The following is an 18473-nucleotide window of genomic DNA, read 5'->3' as shown; positions in this document are numbered from 1 at the left end:
TGTGTGGCTGATGGCAGCGCACTTGCCCTTAGTGCTCAGGCTTATGTCATGGAAACGCAACATAGGCCCTAATAGTCACTAGATTCCAGGAGGATGATGATGGCTTGCAGTGAGGACACTCCATAGATCATCACATAGCCTCTGTGAATGTCTAACTCCTGTCTGGCTGAGGTCAGCTAGCTTGTGTTCTGTGATCAGGGTCGTGGAGATGCAGCCGTGAAGCTTTAAATGTACCTGATCCTTTGTCAGCCTTCAGCACCTAGCCCCTTCAGGAGCACATTATCACCGGTCACAGATGCTGAAGAGATGGGGGGTCAGCCCCACCTCAAAGGTGCTGAGAGAATGACGGAACTCTGTGACACCTGCCCACAACATTCTGGCAGCAATGACAAGCACCTTCGAGGTGCAGGCATCACTAATATATCCAGTGAGTGTGAAGCTGGACCATCACTTTGGTCTGAAGGTTACACACTGCACAGGGAAGAGGCCCTGGACTGAGACACCGACCTTTATCTTGTGCAGGAACCAAGGTTTCTCATCTGAGTGACAGGAACACTGCTCGTCATAACAAGGAGCCTTGGGAAGGAGACATTCCTGGGAGTTTATTTAGAATAGTGAACATATGTACAATTGATTAACACCCGTGCCCAGGCTATTCAACTACATCTTCCTAACCCTGCTGCTACATCATGATGCTCCCCCGACATCCACAGTGGAGGCAGCCTGCTGACTGCTACGCCCTATCTGTGATGAACTTGGCAGGCATCCTCTGGAGGCCCGAGACCTGGAGGGCCCCAGCCTGCTTTGGATATCCTGCTGTGGGCCAGCTGCACCCTCCTTGGCCTGTTGAGATGGAGCTGCGGGGTGATAGGAAGAGGGTATTTGGATCAGCCGGACATTCCTGGAGTCACCTGGGTGGATGGCCCCGGGGTGTTGAGCTGCTGGTCCTCCTCCCTATGGGTGCCCGACGGTCCCTAGCTGACTCCTTGAGGAGAAGAGGAAGCTGGAATGAGATCGAGCTGCCCCACACCCCTCTCATGTTGACGCTGTTGGAGGCCAACTATGGTGTCAGTAATGGAGTTCAGCCCACTCGTCAATGCAGGATCAATGTCCTGGACCAAGGTCCCCATGGCAGCTGCCATCCTAACAGTGTTGACCTCAGCATGTTGGCAATGCCGGCACTATCACCTCAAACTGAGGACGGACAGACTCTTCCATTGTACCTTGCAATCTGAGAAGTGCAGCGGACATCCCTTCCTGATGTTCCTGAGCTTGCCTTTGCAGCTCCAGGAACCGAGGTATGACCGAGTCCAGAGGCTCCTCATCTGACTCGAGCTCAGCAGATTTCTGGCCTCCAGCAGTCCTCCGAGTGCCGGAAACCTGGGAAGTCCCTGTCACCACCTGCTGTGGATCGGACACTGCGATGTACTCACCAGATTGTGACCCATGGCTACTGTAGAACTAGGTCCCACCGAGTTTCTCTGTCTGAGCCGGTGGAGGGTGCGGGTGAGCGCTGTGACGGGTCCTCAGTTAGGCTGTCATCAAATTCTTCTTCCGAGGTGTCTTCAGGGCTTGAAATGAGGACCTGGCTTGTGGACCCACTCGGCTGCATCCCAGATGTGCCTGTGAAAGCAAGGAGACATAATGAGTGCATGTCAGGGAACGAGGGAACTCACTCACGGTTTGGTTGTCTGATGGATGTTGCATTGCTGGATCCTCACTTGGTTGAGCACCGCTGACCTCACTGTCAGCACAGGAACGTTCCAGATCGTCGCCGGCCAGCTGGATGACTCTATTTTCAAAGTCTGTGAGGACCTGGATGTTGGAACTCAGTGGCCAGAATTTTCTGTTCGGCCCGCACGCCAACACGTAAAATGATGCGCGGTGATGTCGGGTGTGTGTCCCGACGTCACCGCACGTCATTCTGATCTTTCGTTCAGCGGGCGCGCACCACCGAACTGTCAAGGCCATTAACAAACTAATTAACCCATTTGACAGGGCTGCCCGTCCAACCTTAAGGCTGGTGGGGGGCAGGTGAAGAGCCCAGGCGGCCTTCGCATTTTTCATGAAATTTCATCCACGGGCGGGATGAGGTTTCATGAAGGTTTTATTAATGAAATAAACATTTTTAATGACAAATCATAAACATGTCCCAGCTCATGTGACACTGTCACATGAGGGACATGTCTGAATAATTTTCTTTTTTCAATTTGAACTTTATCTCTCTGAGGCAGCTCCATGCCTCAGGGAGATTTCTGCGCTCTTTCGCTTGCATGCGCAGAAGAGCGCAGGCCCTGACTCTTCCCCCTCCCCCCGCCCGCACAGGTAGCGTTGAGTGCTACCGGGTGCGCGTCACGCTGAGCGGGCCTTAATTGGCCCACCCATGTAAACTGGCGGTGCGCAGCCGATCGCGGGTGGCGATCAACTCCACGCCCACTCCCGACCGGCCCACCCGATGGGGAGAAAATTCTCCCCAGTATTCCGGAAAGATGTTCATGGACCCCACATATTCTACTGGGGTTAGCATTGGGGGGCATCTTCCTGGTCTAATTCCTGGGATCAAGGCCTGACGATCTTAGGGCCGTTGTTGGGCCAGAGTACCCTGTACCCAACTGCATTATACTTCACCTGGAAATAATTGATCATGAGTGTAAGTATTCAAAACAGAAAATGTTTCCATTTCTCCACATTCACCACTGCTAGGACAGTTCATCAAAAAATGAAAAGCACAAATAAAAATATAATTATTTTTAAAACACTGAGGAGATCATTTGTGTACTTGTGAATCTGTTAGTGACTAGACTTAGCTGCATTTAATGTCGGAGAGCACTGGCAGCTCCGAATATTGTGATTACTAAATTCAAAAATCAATTTCCCTGACATTTTAACATGGCATTTGAATCTATAGACATGTAGCATTTGCTTAGCTCAGGCTCTCCCTGAACAGTGTCCCGGAGATTCATTTGAGTGGCTATTGCTTTTAACATTTACGATGGAATCCTAGATTAGTTTGATGACCTCAGTAATCCCAGTGAAAAAGGCTGCAGACCTGTCATCTGGTTCTTGAATGCCTTGCGGCACTGGCTAAAACTCTAAAGCAATAGGAGCTAGTCATAGATTCTTATATGAACTGGCTGGCAGCCTGCAAGTAAACTGTTATCTGATGGGTATTCACAGCAACTTGTAGAAGTACAGGTTTCTGCAAATATACTATAAAAGCAACATAAGAATGGGAGTATGTCATTCTCCTCCTCGAACCTATTCCCCCATTCATTTATACCATGACTAACCTGTACCTCAAGTTTATTTCGTCGGCTATTCTCCAGAGCCTTACTCAACAAAAATATATCAGCCGCGGTCTTGAAAGTTTCAATTGACCCAGCATCCACAGCCCCTTTGGGGGAGCAAGTTCCAGATTTCCATGACCCTTTGTGTGAAAAAGTGCTTCCTGATTTCACTCCTAAAGGGCCTAGCTCTATTTCTTAACATTTTACCCCCTTGTTCTGGATTCCCCCGACGGAGAATTCATTTATCTAGCCTGTAAAATCCCTTAAGCATTTTAAATGTCCCCATTAAAATCATCCCTCAGCCATTTAGACTCAAGTGAATTTAAGACAAACTTAAGCGACATGTCCTCATAATTTAATATCATTTTGGCAAATCTTCATTGTACTGTCTCCCAAGCCAATAAGCAGAATTTTATGCCAGTGGGATTTTACGGTCCCACCAAAGTCCATGGACTTTTGAACGGTTCGCCACGTTATACAGCTCCACCCTCACCATGACAGGGCCGGAAATTCCACCCAATGTGTCTTTGCTGAGGCGTGGTGATCAGAACTGGATGTAGTACTCTAGATAAGGTCTGACCAAGGCTCTGTACAGCAGAGGCATTACCTACTCTTTTTTTGGCATTCCAACTTCCCTTAGGATAAAGGCCAACATCTTTTTGATTATGATGGACTTTATCCTACGGTCTTAAAAGAAGTGGCTAGTGAGATAGTTGATGCATTGGTTTTAATTTTCCAAAATTCCTTAGGCTCAGGGAAGGTTCCATTACATTGAAAAATAGTGAATGTAACTCCTTTATTCAAAAAGGGAGACAGAAAGCAGGAAACTACAGGCCAGTTAGCCTAATGTCTGTCATAGGGTAAATGATAGAAGCTGTTATCAAAGATGTTATAGCAACCACTTGGAAGTATTCAGGGTAATCAGGCAGAATCAACATGGGTTTGTGAGGGAAATCATGTTTAACCAATTTATTGGAGTTTTTTGAAGAAGCAACATATGCTGATAAAGGAGAACCGATGGATGTACTGTGTTTAGATTTCCAGAAGGAATTTGATCACCGCATCAAAGTTTATTGCGAAAAATAAAAGCTCATGGTGTACGGGGTAACACATTGGCATGGATAGAAGATTGGTTAGCTAACAGGAAGCAGAGAGTTGGCATAAATGGGGCTTTTTCTAGTTAGCAAGATGTAACGAGTGGTGTGCCACAAGAATCAGTGCTGGGGCCTCAATTTTTTACAATTTATATAAATGACTTGGATGAAGGGAGCAAAGGTATGGTTGCTAAATTTGCTGATGACACAAAGATAAGTAGGATATTAAGATGTGAAGAGGACACAAGGAGGCTACAAAGGGATATAGATAGGTTCAGTGAGTGGGCAAAGACTTGGCAAATGGAGTATAATGTGGGAAAGTGTGAAATTGTCCATTTTGGCAGGAAAAGTAAAAAAGAAGCACATTATCTAAATGGTGAAAGATTGCAAAGCTCTGAGATACAGAAGGATCTAAGTGTTCTAGTGCATGAATTGCAAAAGGCTAGTATGCAGTGTTATGGACCGTGATGGGAGGAATGTGCTGTTAATTCTAGCCCTGCTTCTGACAGGTCGTAACAATAGTTTAAATGTTTGATTCGCCCACAAAACTGGCCAATTGTTGCCCTTTGCTATTCGCAGATTAGAAAGACTCTAACCAGGCTTCTTTCAGTAAACATAAAAAAATTAATTTATTATAAAACAAACTACTTTTTAAAACAAGTTAATAAACTGTTTAACGTACAAGTTGTAGTTTAGAAGTGTAACAATTTTCCCTTTTTTAAAAAAAGATATTCAAACCCCCATACACACACACACAAACAAAAAAGGACAAAACAAACATAGTCCCCTACAGAGGCTGGAGGATGGGAATGTTTCGTTCAGAAGGATAAAATTCAAAGAGATCTCAATGCTGTTGATCTAAAAAAAATTCTGGTCACAATAGTTCTGGAAGTTCTTTTAGACGGATTCGTTGGTGAAACTGTCCTTGATCACTTACTTACCACAACTTCGCAGACTTTCAAAAAAAAACAGGTGATTTATTCCGATGAGACATTTCTGAGGAACGTTTAACACAAAGGTGAGGCAGAGAGAGAGAAAGAGAGAGTCTTTTTCTTGCAATTTGCTTCTAAGGCACCCCCAGACACACACTCAGAGTTTTCAAGGCTAAGATGTTCGAAGAGTACTTCTTGTAGGCCATGTGTTTTTAACCAATCAGCAAGAGCTTTTAGCCTGGCAACAGCAGTTCTTTGTTAACTTAGATGCATGAAACATCTCTCCCCTCCCCAGGTGTTCCTCGCTGAACATCTATCTTGACCCGTGGTTTCTTAAAGAATGGCATATACACGGCCCCGAATTAATATTGCAAACTTTTAAAAAATAACTCAGGAGGAAGAATATTCTAAATTCAGTGTCCTTCAAATTTTCCAGAAAGGGGTTCCTCACAGCCGGTACAGCAAGTAATTAGGAAGGATAATAGAATGTTATCAATTATTGCGAGGGGAATTGAATACAAAAGCAGGGAGGTTATGCTTCAGTTATGCAGAGCATTGGTGAGACCATATCTGGAGTACTGTGTACAGTGTTAGTCTCCTTATTTAAGGAAAGATGTAAATGCGTTAGAGGCAGTTCAGAGAAGGTTTACGAAACTAATATCTGGAATGGGCGGGTTGCCTTATGAGGAAAGATTGGACAAGCTAGGCTTGTATCCGCTGGAGTTTAGAAGAGTAAAAGACAACTTGATTGAACCCTTTAAGATCCTGAGGGTTCTTGACAGGGTGGATGTGGGGAGGATGTTTCCTCTAGTGGGAGAATTTAGTATTAGGGGCCACTGTTTAAAAATAAGGGGTTGCCCATTTAAGATAGGCATGAGGAGAATACTTTTTCTCTCTCAGGGCTGAGAGTCTTTGCAACTCTCTTCCTCAAAAGGTAGTGGAAGCAGAATCTTTTAGTATTTTTAAGGCGGATGTAGATTGATTCTAGATAAGCCAAGGGGGTGAAAGGTTATTGGGGGTAGGAATGTGGAGTTGAGGTTATAATCAGATCAGCCATGATCTTGTTGAACGGCAAGCAGGCTCAAAGGGCCAAGTGGTGTCTTCTCCTGCTCCTAATTCATATGTTTGTACCTGTGCACTAGCTTTAAAGAATTGGTGTATCTGGACATCCAAGGCCCTTTGGCCAATCTCAGCTCCTCATTTTAAAGAAGGGATTCCAATTTGCCTCTCTCAAATCTCACATTTCCATACATTGAACTCCGTCTGCCATACTTGTGCATAGTTACCTGGTAGGTAAGGATGAAGAAGGCTGTTCATCCCACTTGCACTCATTATTCCCAAATAAAATGCCGCCAATATTGCACCATGGCACTTCACTGTCGCTTGAACCAACCAAGTTCCTCACCCCAGTTCCATATGGATGTTTATAACTTAGTGCCCAATTTTATATTTGAAATGAAACTCCTGTTTAACCATGCATGAAGTTAGTTGACAATGCAGTAAAAATACTTGATAAGACTCTCTGAGTTGCATTGATCTCTGATATGAAATGCCTTTTATGGTTCCCCCACTAATGGAGGAGTGAACCAGGGTGTCCTGGAGGGAATGGTCCCTACGGAATGCTGACGGTGGGGTGAAGGGAAGGTTTGTTTGGTGGTGGCATCATGCTAGAGTTGATGGAAATGGCGGAGGACGATCCTTTGAACGCGGAGGCTGGTGGGGTGATAAGTGAGGACAAGGGGGACCAAAGAGAAGGACTTAGCGGCCGATTTGTCTAGGGAAGAGTGTGTAGATAGCCTGGATCATGTTGAGATCAAAAAAGAGGAGGTGTTAGGCATCTTGAAGAATATTAAGGTGGCTAAGTCCCCAGGGCCAGATGGGATCTTCACCACAGTACTGAGGGAGGCAAGGGAGGAGATTGCTGGGGCCTTGACAGAAATCTTTGTATCCTCACTGGCTACGGGTGAGGTCCCAGAGGACTGGAGAATGGCCAATGTTGTTCCATTGTTTAAGAAGGGTAGCAGGGATAATCCAGGAAATTACAGGCCGGTGAGCCTTACGTCAGTGGTAGGGAAATTATTGGAGAAGATTCTTCGTAACAGGATTTACTACCATTTGGAAGCAAATGGGCGTACTAGTGAGAGGCAGCATGGTTTTGTGAAGGGGAGGTCGTGTCTCACTAACTTGATCGAGTTTTTCGAGAAAATGACAAAGATGATCGGTGATGGAAGGGCAGTGGATGTTATATACATGGATTTCAGTAAGGCCTTTGACAAGGTCCCTCATGGCAGACTGGTACAGAAGGTAAAGTCGCACAGGATCAGAGGTGGGCTGGCAGGATGGATGCAGAATTGGCTTGGTCATAGAAGACAGAGGGTAGCAGTGGAAGGGTGCTTTTCTGAATGGAGAGCTGTGACTAGTGGAGTTCCCCAGGGATCAGTGCTGGGACCTTTGCTGTTTGTGGTATACATAAATGATTTGGAGGAAAATATAACTGGGCTAATTAGTAAGTTTGCAGACGACACTAAGATTGGAGGAGTTGCAGATAGTGAAGAGAATTGTCAAAGGATACAACGGGATATAGATCGGTTGGAGACTTGGGTGGAGAAATGGCAGATGGAGTTTAATCTGGACAAATGCGAGGTAATGCATTTTGGAAGGTCTAATACAGGCAGGAATTATACAGTAAATGGCAGAACCCTTAAGTGCATCGACGGGCAGAGGGATCTGGGTGTACAGGTCCACAGGTCACTGAAAGTGGCAACGCAGGTGGATAAGGTAGTCAGGAAGGCATATGGCATGCTTCCCTTCATTGGCAGGGGTATTGAGTATAAAAGCTGGGAAGTCATGCTGCAGCTGTATAGAACCTTGGTTCTATACACTTGGAATATTGCATGCAATTCTGGTCACCACATTACCAGAAGGATATGGAGGCGTTGGAGAGGGTGCAGAGGAGGATTACCAGGATGCTGCCTGGTCTGGAGGTTATTAGCTATGAGGAGAGTTGGAGAAATTCGGATTGTTCTCACTAGAGTGACGGAGATTGAGGGGCGACTTGGTAGAAGTTTACAAAATTATGAGTGGCATGGACAGAGTAGATAGTCAGAAGCTTTTTGCCAGGATGGAAGAGTCAATTACTAGGGGACATAGATTTAAGGTGAGAGGAGAAAACTATAGAGGAGATGTGCGGGGCAAGTTTTTTACGCAGAGGGTAGTGAGTGTCTGGAATTCGCTGCCAGAGGAGGTGGTGGAAGCAGGTACGATAGTGGTGTTTAAGAGGCAGCTTGACAAATACATGAATAGGATAGGAATAGAGGGATACGGACCCCGGAAGTGCAAAATGTTTTAGTTGACGGGCAATATGATCGGTGCAGGCTTGGAGGGCCGAAGGGCCTGTTCCTGTGCTGTACTTTTCTTTGTTCTTGTTCTTTGTTCTTTGTTCTATCATGGTTCTGGGAGGGAGAGGAAGGTGTGAGGGCGGATGCGCGGGAGATGGGCCGGACATGGTTGAGGGCCCTGTCACCCACCGTGGGTGGAAAACCCCGGTTAAGGAAGAAGGAGGACATGTCAGAGGAACTGTTTTGGAAAGTGGCATCATCAGAACAGATGCGACGGAGGCGAAGGAACTGAGACAATGGGATGGAGTTCTTACAGGAAGCAGGATGTGAGAAGCTGTAGTCGAGGTAGCTGTGGGAGTCGGTAGGCTTGTAATGAATATTGGTGGTTACAGTGATCTTTGCTGGAGGCCGCTGTATGTTTTCAGAACGCTGGTTGGGGGTGCTTTATTTGTGTTGCATCTTAGACTGTGTTCTAGTCGCAATAAGGTTATTCGGTGTTTCTGGTTGTGGTATTGTTCTGATTTTGCATCTGTTTTGTTGCACTGTCATGCCATTTGGTGTTTGTATTTGATACGATCTTGGTTCTGGGATATGCTGATGATATCTGCTGGATTCCAGATGCCATCAGTTGGGTGTTGTAATCGAACTTTCTGCCCAATGTTCAGGTTGGGCAATTTGTTACCCGCATGCTGGTCATGGGCATCTTTCATCTTCCCCTGTTTCTCGAGTACTCCCAGGATTATCAATGAGTAATGACTGGGGGGGGGTTTATCCAGTGAATATCAGTTCCACAGTACGATGAAGTGTGCACGCTCAGAATGGATATACCTATTTGATTCAAATTGTGCTGCTTAGCCTGTTGGCTGATGACCTGCATTGTAGATCATCAGTATAAGCATGGTGCTCCTTGTCGTCATTGTCTAGACGATGCCATGGATAGTGACCAAGGACAGGACTTTGCACACCGGTAGGACTGCGATCACTGGACCTGCGGTGTCCACAATATAAAATACCTGGGGTGACCATGGTGCGTTTTGTAGTACACTTGACTGCGTTAGATCCCAGAGATGGAATCTCCGAGTCACTGTATGCAGTGATTTTGGTGCTGGTTGATTGATTGAATCACCACTTGCCACTTCTGTGGGTACATACATTTCAGTGTGTAAAGTGGAAGGACGTTTGCACCTTCACATATTTCCAGTTTTGCCTATAGGTTATGCTGACTTTACATATGTGGTCATGTAATCTGGACGGTGGCAAAGACTTCTGTTGGTACCACTGTGCCAGTACGTTCTTTGATATTCACCGTGCTGAATGTCTGCTCATTTTGTGTGTCGATGGTCTGGCCACCCTCATCACTGGACTGTGTAACTTGGCTAGATATTTTGTGGATTTTGTTTTGAAGCTGTTTGGTGCATGCTCTTGGTTTTTTAGAATGCTGTACCTGTCTGGTCTCTGTTGGTTGTTGTCTAAAAGACATGACTTCCAGCTGGTATATTCTGAAGTTGAGCTTCACTAGTAATTGATCTTCGAGTGTTGACCATATTTGGCACACGTCTGACCTTGATCACTGCTGCGTACCGAAGTCATGGGACTAATACATTACATCCTGTTGAGGTATGTAATGATTGACAGTAGTTTAAGAGACACCCTCTTAAAGGTGCATGCATGTTATATCACAACACAGATCACTCAAGGCAGCCAGTGCTGGGCAAGAAGCTGTGTGTTGATTTTCCATTCCTACTTATGTGCTGCAAACTGACTCCACCTTAAAATCATTCTCAATTGTTTCTGTTTGGAGCTGTTCGTTCTTTATCGTCACTGCAACAGGTTAGCCAGAACATTTCCAACACCCTCCCCCCACCTCCCGCAGCCTCTGGAAGCACGACTCCCTGAGATATCTAATGAGGATGGTAAATAGGATTATGTAACAGTGTGGTCAGATTTTTGTGCTGGCTTCTTATTAGTGAAAATTAATTGTTGTGAAGTGATGTGCTGCAAGTATTTGGATTCACGAGAACCACAAAATTCAAAGCTGAAAGTTGCTCAGTGAAAACTCAGAGGGACTGAAATCCAACTTTGACAGGGGTAGCAGATCAGCCACCTGTTATACATTCATCAAATTTTCCTATGAATTGAAGTCAGTACATTCACAGCGATAACTATTTCATGAGTTAAAAGAATTCTGTGATCCCCGATAATGTAGCCTAACCGTGCAGCCAGACACAAATTCTGATCAATGCCGTATCGTCAGATTCTAGTGATGTTTCGCACAAGTTAATAATGATTTTGCCTCCTGCCTGTGGAAAATATTACCCCCTGCACCCAGCACCCATTGACCAAATACACCTACATGGCATGGGTCAGAGATATTGAACATTGAAAAATACAACATTTCATTCCTAGTGGGTTGATTATTATTGTTGCTACCGGGTTGGGCTACAGCTGACAAGGTTCTAAGGTCTGGATTTCCTGCCCTAAGCCTCTCCGCCTCTCTACCTCTATTTCCTCTTTTAAGAAGCTCCTTAAAACCAAGATTTTGATCATCCCCCCCTAATATTACCTTAGGTGAATTAGTGTCAATTTTTGTTGTGTAATGTTCCAGCGAAGCACTTGGCACATTTTATTCTGTTAAGGGTGCTATACAAATACATGTTTTTGTTGTTTGCAATCCCTGAAAAACAGTTAAACAGTGGTGAATGCTGCAAATTAGTGGTAGGTTGTGTCATATAATCTGGCATTCTTGAAGGAAGTGCCTGTGCTGTTCGGTCCTCATTCAGGACTGCTAGGATATCAGTAAAGTTAAGTACTTTGTCTGCTGAAGGGTCATGAGGACTCGAAACGTGAACTCTTTTCTTCTCCGCCGATGCTGCCAGACCTGCTGAGTTTTTCCAGGTAATTCTGTTTTTACTTTGTCTCTTTGTTGTTTCAGGTTAGAAATCTCTGTTCTGGGGCTGCCAGTCAGGCAATATCACTAGCTGAGTCACATTTGGAGAGATTTCGAGGGGCATCGCTCCTAATGTAGTCTCACTCATTGGGCTTGTGAATCATGAAGCAGGATTTTCCGGTCCTCGGGTAGGCGCGGCAGGTGGGCCCAGGAGCGGCCGGGAAATGGTCCACCGCCCATGATCAGCACCCCCCCCCCCCCCCCCCGACCGCAATTTCACGCTGGCTGGCCAATTAAAGGCCAGCCAGCAGGAAAGGCGCACTGAGAAGCTCAGCATTGCCGGGGTGGGGGCAGAAGGAGTGCAAGCACTAAAGTCTGCGCATGCGCAGGGGAGCGCGCACTGAAAGCTCCCTGAAGGCACGGAGCTGCCTCGGGGAGCTGAAGAATTGTAGAAACAAAAATGAAGATTTTAAAAATAAGAGAAACATGCCCCCACATATGTGACTCAGTCACAAGAACAGGGGCATATTAAAAATGATCTCTAAAAATGTTTACTTTTTTAAAGTTACTGTTGGAAACATCATCCAGCCCATGGATGAGGTTTCGTCAAAAATCCAAAGGCCGCCTGGCCGATTCGCCCGCCCGCCAACCATAAGGTTGGATGAGCAGCGAAAAATAGGTTTCAATTAATTGATTAAGGACCCTAATAGGCCTCTTAATTGTCGGTGGGCACGCTGCTGACTCTCGCGCCCATGGAGTTCAGCATGTCTGCCCCACCCATACTGTTACAACGAGATGAGAGGAATGCGCGAATTATCAAGCCCCATTACTCCGCCGGCCATACCAATGGCCAATTGTGTACCTATACCTCTAGTACCCAGAAGAAAAGAGACTCTAACCAGGCTTCTTTCAAAAACTCAGAATGATTAATTTATTTTAAAACAAAACTCCTTTAAACAAGTTGCAAGTACTGATTAACACACAACTATAATCGGGAATTATAACCATCTATCTCTTCCTAAAGAATTCCCCCAGCACGCGCACGCACAGACACACACAAAGACAAACAAAGGACAAACAGATAGACTCTCTCTGCAGAGATGGGCTTTGGAGGATGGGCGTTATAAAGGATAAAGTCTGCAGGGTCTCGACGCTGTTGACCTGGAGTTTTATCACATGCAGACAGGCCATTGGCCCCGGTGAGTTCTCACCAACTGGCTTCAACTTTGCAGGTCCAAATGCAGACTTGTTACACTTGGATGAGTGTTCTCTGGCTACGGGTTGATAGCCACACACAATTTTAGGCAAGGTAGAGAGGGCGCCAGTCAAGGTAACTGCCTTTCCTCAGCTTGTTCTCCAAGAACGCTGCCTTCAAGACAAGCAGGTTCACAACTTAATTCTTTTTCATCTCTCCCATGTGATTGCCTTTTTGTCTCCCAGCTTTTCATTAAATAAAGTGCTTTGCAGTTCAACACAAACAAACAACTCCTTCTCAAGCACCATATAGGCCAGGTGATTTCTTGGAAGAGGCCTGCTTGTTGACAATTCCAAGGTTTTATGTCTTTTAATGGCCTTTTTTAAAAAAGAAGGACTTTTGAAAAAAATCCCAGGTTTGTATCCAGATGTCCAGATCATGCCAAATCCTTTCATTTTGTAAAAGAAAACTTCAGTCCTGAGAGATATGATTCTAACAATACTCCTGTTAAATGACATTCCACCAGGAGTGGTGCCTCATTGAACTTACCCTTCCAGATGCTGCCTCAGATGAGGGATTGTAGCTCAATCATACTTAATGTTAGCAGGATATCTTACCCTAGTAACTGACTCATTGAATAACTCTGCCTCATGCCCTAGAGGTTCATGACTCGGTTGACAATAAGAATTAAAAAAGAGGTTGCCAAAATTAAATCCTGTGTTAATAGTTAACCTGAGTAACAGACATACATGTCTGTTTGTAATTAGGAGTAATATTGAAGATGAGTATTAATGTGCATCAATGCAATGAAATGCTATTAAATATTCAAGCTCAGTGCATTAACAAAACAAAGGTTAGTAATGTTCAGTTTGTGGACACTTGCAGACATTTCCTGTCCATATGGAAATAATGTGATGGCTCCATCATGCCACCTTCTGGTATGTCCTTACCTAAATGACGAATATTTCTTTGCTGTTTGGCAGCAGAGAAGCTGAAACCTGTTCTGAGTGGGCGAAAGTTCCTTTTCATGAATATTGGCAATCACTATGTCCTTAATAGTTACATCATTTAGAGTTACAATGTCACAGAGGAACTTTGTTAACATGATAACTAACTCATTAAGGACTTAATGTTTAAAACCTAACTGACCCTTCAGATTTTCATTGATTTTAACCTTATAGGATTGGTATGATTATTATTGTTAGAGCCTTTTTGATTCAGGACCATGAGGTTGAATGGCCTGTTACAGCTAGATTTTTTTTCATTACGAATAATTGCCAAAAATATACTGATGTCAAATATATGTCCATACACTGACAGAAAGTTCAGAATGCAAATGTTTTAGTTATATCCACAATACAGTATATAACACACCTTCCATCAGGAGTGATTCTCAATATCATAGAATTAGGAGGAAGATATTCAGCCCATCACGCCTACATCAGTTCTCTGAAAGAGTTGCAAATAAGTTCCACTCTCCTGCTGTTTGCCCAGAGCCCTGCAAATCTTTTCTTTTCTTTTTAAGTATCTGTCCAATTCACTTTTGAATGTTAATATTGAATCTGCTTCCGCCACCTTTATAATCAGATAATGATTTGTTTCCACTTTTTGGTTAAGTTGATACAGTAGCTTTTTTAACATATGTTCATTTTAAATGTTGTAATTCATCACTAAGGTCATTTTAACAATGATGCACGTTAGTAATTAATTTATTTCAATTAGTTATGACAGTCTGTAACATTTAATGCAGCAAAGTCACCAGGGTCTATTGTACAGGGGATGCTACACATGATAGCCCACTGTAACTAAGTATTATTCTCAGTTTGTAACTTATTGGCAATAATAACAAGCCCTGTACAAGATGGTGTGATGGATGGTTGTTAACAATATTGTTGTGTTGTTCTTTAAGGTGAAATTCAGTGGAAGCACATCTATAAGATTCCTCTCAGCAACCTCGTTGGAAGGAGCATTGAGCGACCTCTGAAGTCACCGCTGGTTGCCAAGGTTATTACCACCCCTACATCCAGCGGAATTGCAGCAATGCCAGTAGCCCATTCGCTTTCACTTTCCCGCATGGAGATCAAAGAGATTGCATGCAGAACACGCAAAGAGTTGCTGGGTAAGGGTTGTTCCTAAATGACACACTATCGCTCCCCTGCTCTGCTAAAAGCAGCCAAGTAACTCGAGTAGTTGGATCTGACAGACTCTTATGAATTTCCCAGCGTGCCTTATCTGTACCTGGCACCTTCCCCAGATTTTGGAGGAGCCTGTTAAGTGAGGAATTATAAACAAGAAGTAGTGTTATTCAAAATGAGATTTCAAATAGGTCATAGTGCAGCTCTGAAACACTGCAGAACAGAACACTAAGTTATCAGGTACTTTGCATGGTGTGTGAGTAAACCCTTAATGACAAGTACGGGTGTCTTAACAGGAGGTGGAGGTTATTAATTTCAGTTTCCACTGCAAATCTGGTCCATTAAAATGAACACTCTCTTGGCACCTCTTATGTCTGTATTTTCTCTCTCTCTCTATCTCTTTCTGTTTCAGTCTCTCACATGCTCTCTATCTGTCTCTCTCTTTCCCTCTGTCTTTCTTAGTCGCTCTCTCTCCTCCCCTTCCTTTTCTTCTCTCTCTCTCTGCCTCCCTCTGTCTGCCATTCTCTTTCTCCTTAATCTCCTCTCTCTACTTCTCCCCTTCTCTCTCTTCTTGCTTCTCTCTCTCTATCTTTTTTTGCCTCCCTCTCCTCCCCCCTCTCTCTTTCTGTCTCCTCATTCTCCTCTTTCTATTTCCTTCCTTCTTCTACTTTCCTTCTCTCTCTCTCTCTCTATTGTTCTCTCTCCTCAATCTCCTCTTTCTATTTCCTTCCTTCCTTCCCTTTCCCCCGCTCTCCCTTCTCTCTGTCTCTCTTTCTGCCTCCCTTTCCTTCCCCCCCGCTCTTTGTTCACGCCCCCCCCAAATTTGGCCCCTACAGCATTATTTGAAAAAGCACAGTTAGAAATTAGACATTGTCTTGGCAGAGCAAAAATCAGATCAAATAGCGTGCCTTTGAATTCCTTCTTTGCTGTCTACATGGTTAGTGGTATAAATTGAGTAAAATAACTACAAATTATAATACACTTCAAAAGGAGAATTAATTCAGCAGGGCTGAACTGTGCTTTTTGAAAAAGCAGATTAACCTATAAAGCTAGAGGGTGTTTTTTGTTTAGAGTGAGAAGCTGAAGCCTAAAACTGAAGAAAATATTCCGCCAACTTGAACCTTTCTTCTTCACCAAATATCTCTTGACAGCACCAATGAGTTTAATTATTCCTGCACCTATGCTCACCTGGAGTTTCCACTCAGTTTGCTCTGGTTTCACGGCAACTCGCTTGAAACTGGCGAAGCCAGTGCATGCAGAATTCCGAAATTTTAAGTGCAGGTTGCATTCAACACAATTTGAGTTTCCGCAGTATTTTTGTTGGTTTTTAAAATATTGCATTAGAAGTGGGGCCCACCCACAAAGTTGGCCACATCCCTGATCAAATTCATGACCCATTGCAAGTTTCCACTAACTGCGGCGTTTCTGGGTGCTCGAGGAGGCTCTTAAAATTAAACTTCTCCTAGACACATTTTAAAAGCTTTTGACTCATTTCACATTACTGAGAAACTGACTACTGTACACCAATATAACGAGGAAATGATTCTGTTTAGTTTTTTTTAAGTCGTTTTGAATTGTTTAAAATTGTATTACAAAGGTGAGGCCTAGACACTGATTAAAAATGCATATTTTTAAAATTTTAAACTGATTTTTAGCTGTATTAATCAAACTGCACCAGGTTACCATTCTTATAAAAGCTGGGAAGTCATGTTGCAGCTGTATAGAACCTTGGTTAGGCCACACTTGGAATATTGCGTGCAATTCTGGTCGCCACATTACCAGAAGGATATGGAGGCGTTGGAGAGGGTGCAGAGGAGGTTTACCAGGATGCTGCCTGGTCTGGAGGTTATTAGCTATGAGGAGAGGTTGGAGAAACTCGGATTGTTCTCACTAGAGCGATGGAGATTGAGGGACGACTTGATAGAAGTTTACAAAATTATGAGTAGCATGGACAGAGTAGATAGTCAGGAGCTTTTTCCCAGGGTGGAAGAGTCAATTATTAGGGGACATAGATTTAAGGTGAGAAGAGAAAACTACAGAGGAGATGTGCGGGGCAAGTTTTTTTACACAGAGGGTAGTGAGTGTCTGGAATTCGCTGCCAGAGGGGGTGGTGGAAGCAGGTACGATAGTGGTGTTTAAGAGGCAGCTTGACAAATACATGAATAGGATGGGAATAGAAGGATACGGACCCCGGAAGTGCAAAATGTTTTAGTTGACGGGCAATATGATTGGCGCAGGCTTGGAGGGCCGAAGGGCCTGTTCCTGTGCTGTACTTTTCTTTGTTCTTTGTTCTTTAAATATTTAGAGCAAATTATATTCTAAAACATTGCCCATTGGTGCTGGTTCATGGAAGATTTAACATTCGTTGATTTGCAAATGTGTTTGAGAAAATAAAGACACTTCTCAAAGCTAGTGCTGTAGAATAAAGGGTTAACTCTAGTGAGAGCATACTGAGCATGTGCAAAAGAAGCTGTCACAATGATGTCACTCACTGAGAGAGGATGGCTGAGAAGCATCTCAGTGGGCAGCTTTAGCTATATTTTATTTTTATTTAACCTTTGTAAATAGTTCACATATAAATAAATGTTTTTGAACAAAGACTATTGCCTCCAGCAAGATATCTTTTAGAATAAGAAGCTGATGAATCCCAAGACAAACCCATGATAACAGGGTACAGTTTTGCACTCAAAAAGGACAGCGGAACCCTATTTGAGTTCATTGGATGGCACAATGTCTGTTGTTCAAGCTGCTCTTACCCGCAATTTGGTGGTTGAAACTGGGTATTCCTTCTTTGTCCTCTTCAAGATGCAGAACACAGTCTGTTTATACTCTGCAGAGGATTTTCTGTATTACCAATAGATTCAGACATGACGGGTAATTTCATGTTTTCTTTGATAGACTTTTCATCTGTAAAGGGAATCAAAGATTTGAGTAATCACATGAGCTTGAATGCAGTAGCAGACTCTCAATATTGCCCAGAAGTTCAACTTTATTGCACAGAAAGAAGATTTGAATTTGCCAACAAATGCGTTGTTCTAAGTGTAAAAAGGTGCAGGCTACATAGTTTGCATCCCAATTAAATTGCATTTTCGATTCTGTCTAGAAATACTTATTCTCTGAAATTTGATCTCTTTTCCAAGGTGCAGTGGTTCTCAAACACTTTTGGTTGAAGGACCCTTTTGCAATGGATTAGCAATCACGGACACACGACACCTCCCCCCCCACCACACCCCATGTAAATGATAATATAATATAATATTTACGATATGAAAATGCTGAATGTAAAGAATGGTTTAATAATGCTTTAAGAAAACAGGTATTCACTATTTTGCCATGCTAAATGCTTCTCCATGTGCACCGCCCTCCAAGGCGAGAATGCCAACCCACTCTGCACTGTACATGTGGTGTCCGCACTCTGCTCCCACCCTTGGACTCGCTCTTTCACATTACTTTGCAGATCCCTGGAAAGTCTCTATGGAACCTCAATATCTCCAGACCCCTGTTAGAGAACCACTGTCCTAGAGTAGATAATAACACATGACCAACCAGACAATTGCATCATATGGATGGAATATTAAATAAATACACAATCGCTAATTAAAACA

The 18473-nt window shown here is 43.8% G+C and overlaps 1 protein-coding gene across 6 annotated transcripts in view; it reads left to right on the top strand.

Annotated features, from left to right (window-relative positions):
• The window catches only part of garnl3 (GTPase activating Rap/RanGAP domain like 3), a 421640-nt gene that overhangs the window by 395230 nt on the left and 7937 nt on the right, over positions 1–18473 (top strand). For all 6 annotated transcript variants that reach the window (XM_078549946.1, XM_078549944.1, XM_078549945.1 and 3 more), the window contains one exon: positions 14643–14852. In XM_078549946.1, the coding sequence (XP_078406072.1) occupies positions 14643–14852 (210 nt within the window). The remainder of the gene's footprint in view (positions 1–14642; positions 14853–18473) is intronic.

Source organism: Cetorhinus maximus, chromosome 10 (genome assembly GCF_964194155.1).
Source record: "Cetorhinus maximus chromosome 10, sCetMax3.hap1.1, whole genome shotgun sequence".
NCBI lineage: Eukaryota > Metazoa > Chordata > Chondrichthyes > Lamniformes > Cetorhinidae > Cetorhinus > Cetorhinus maximus.
The sequence above is the reverse complement of the archived record's forward strand: the minus strand, read 5'-3'. Positions and strand labels throughout refer to the sequence as shown.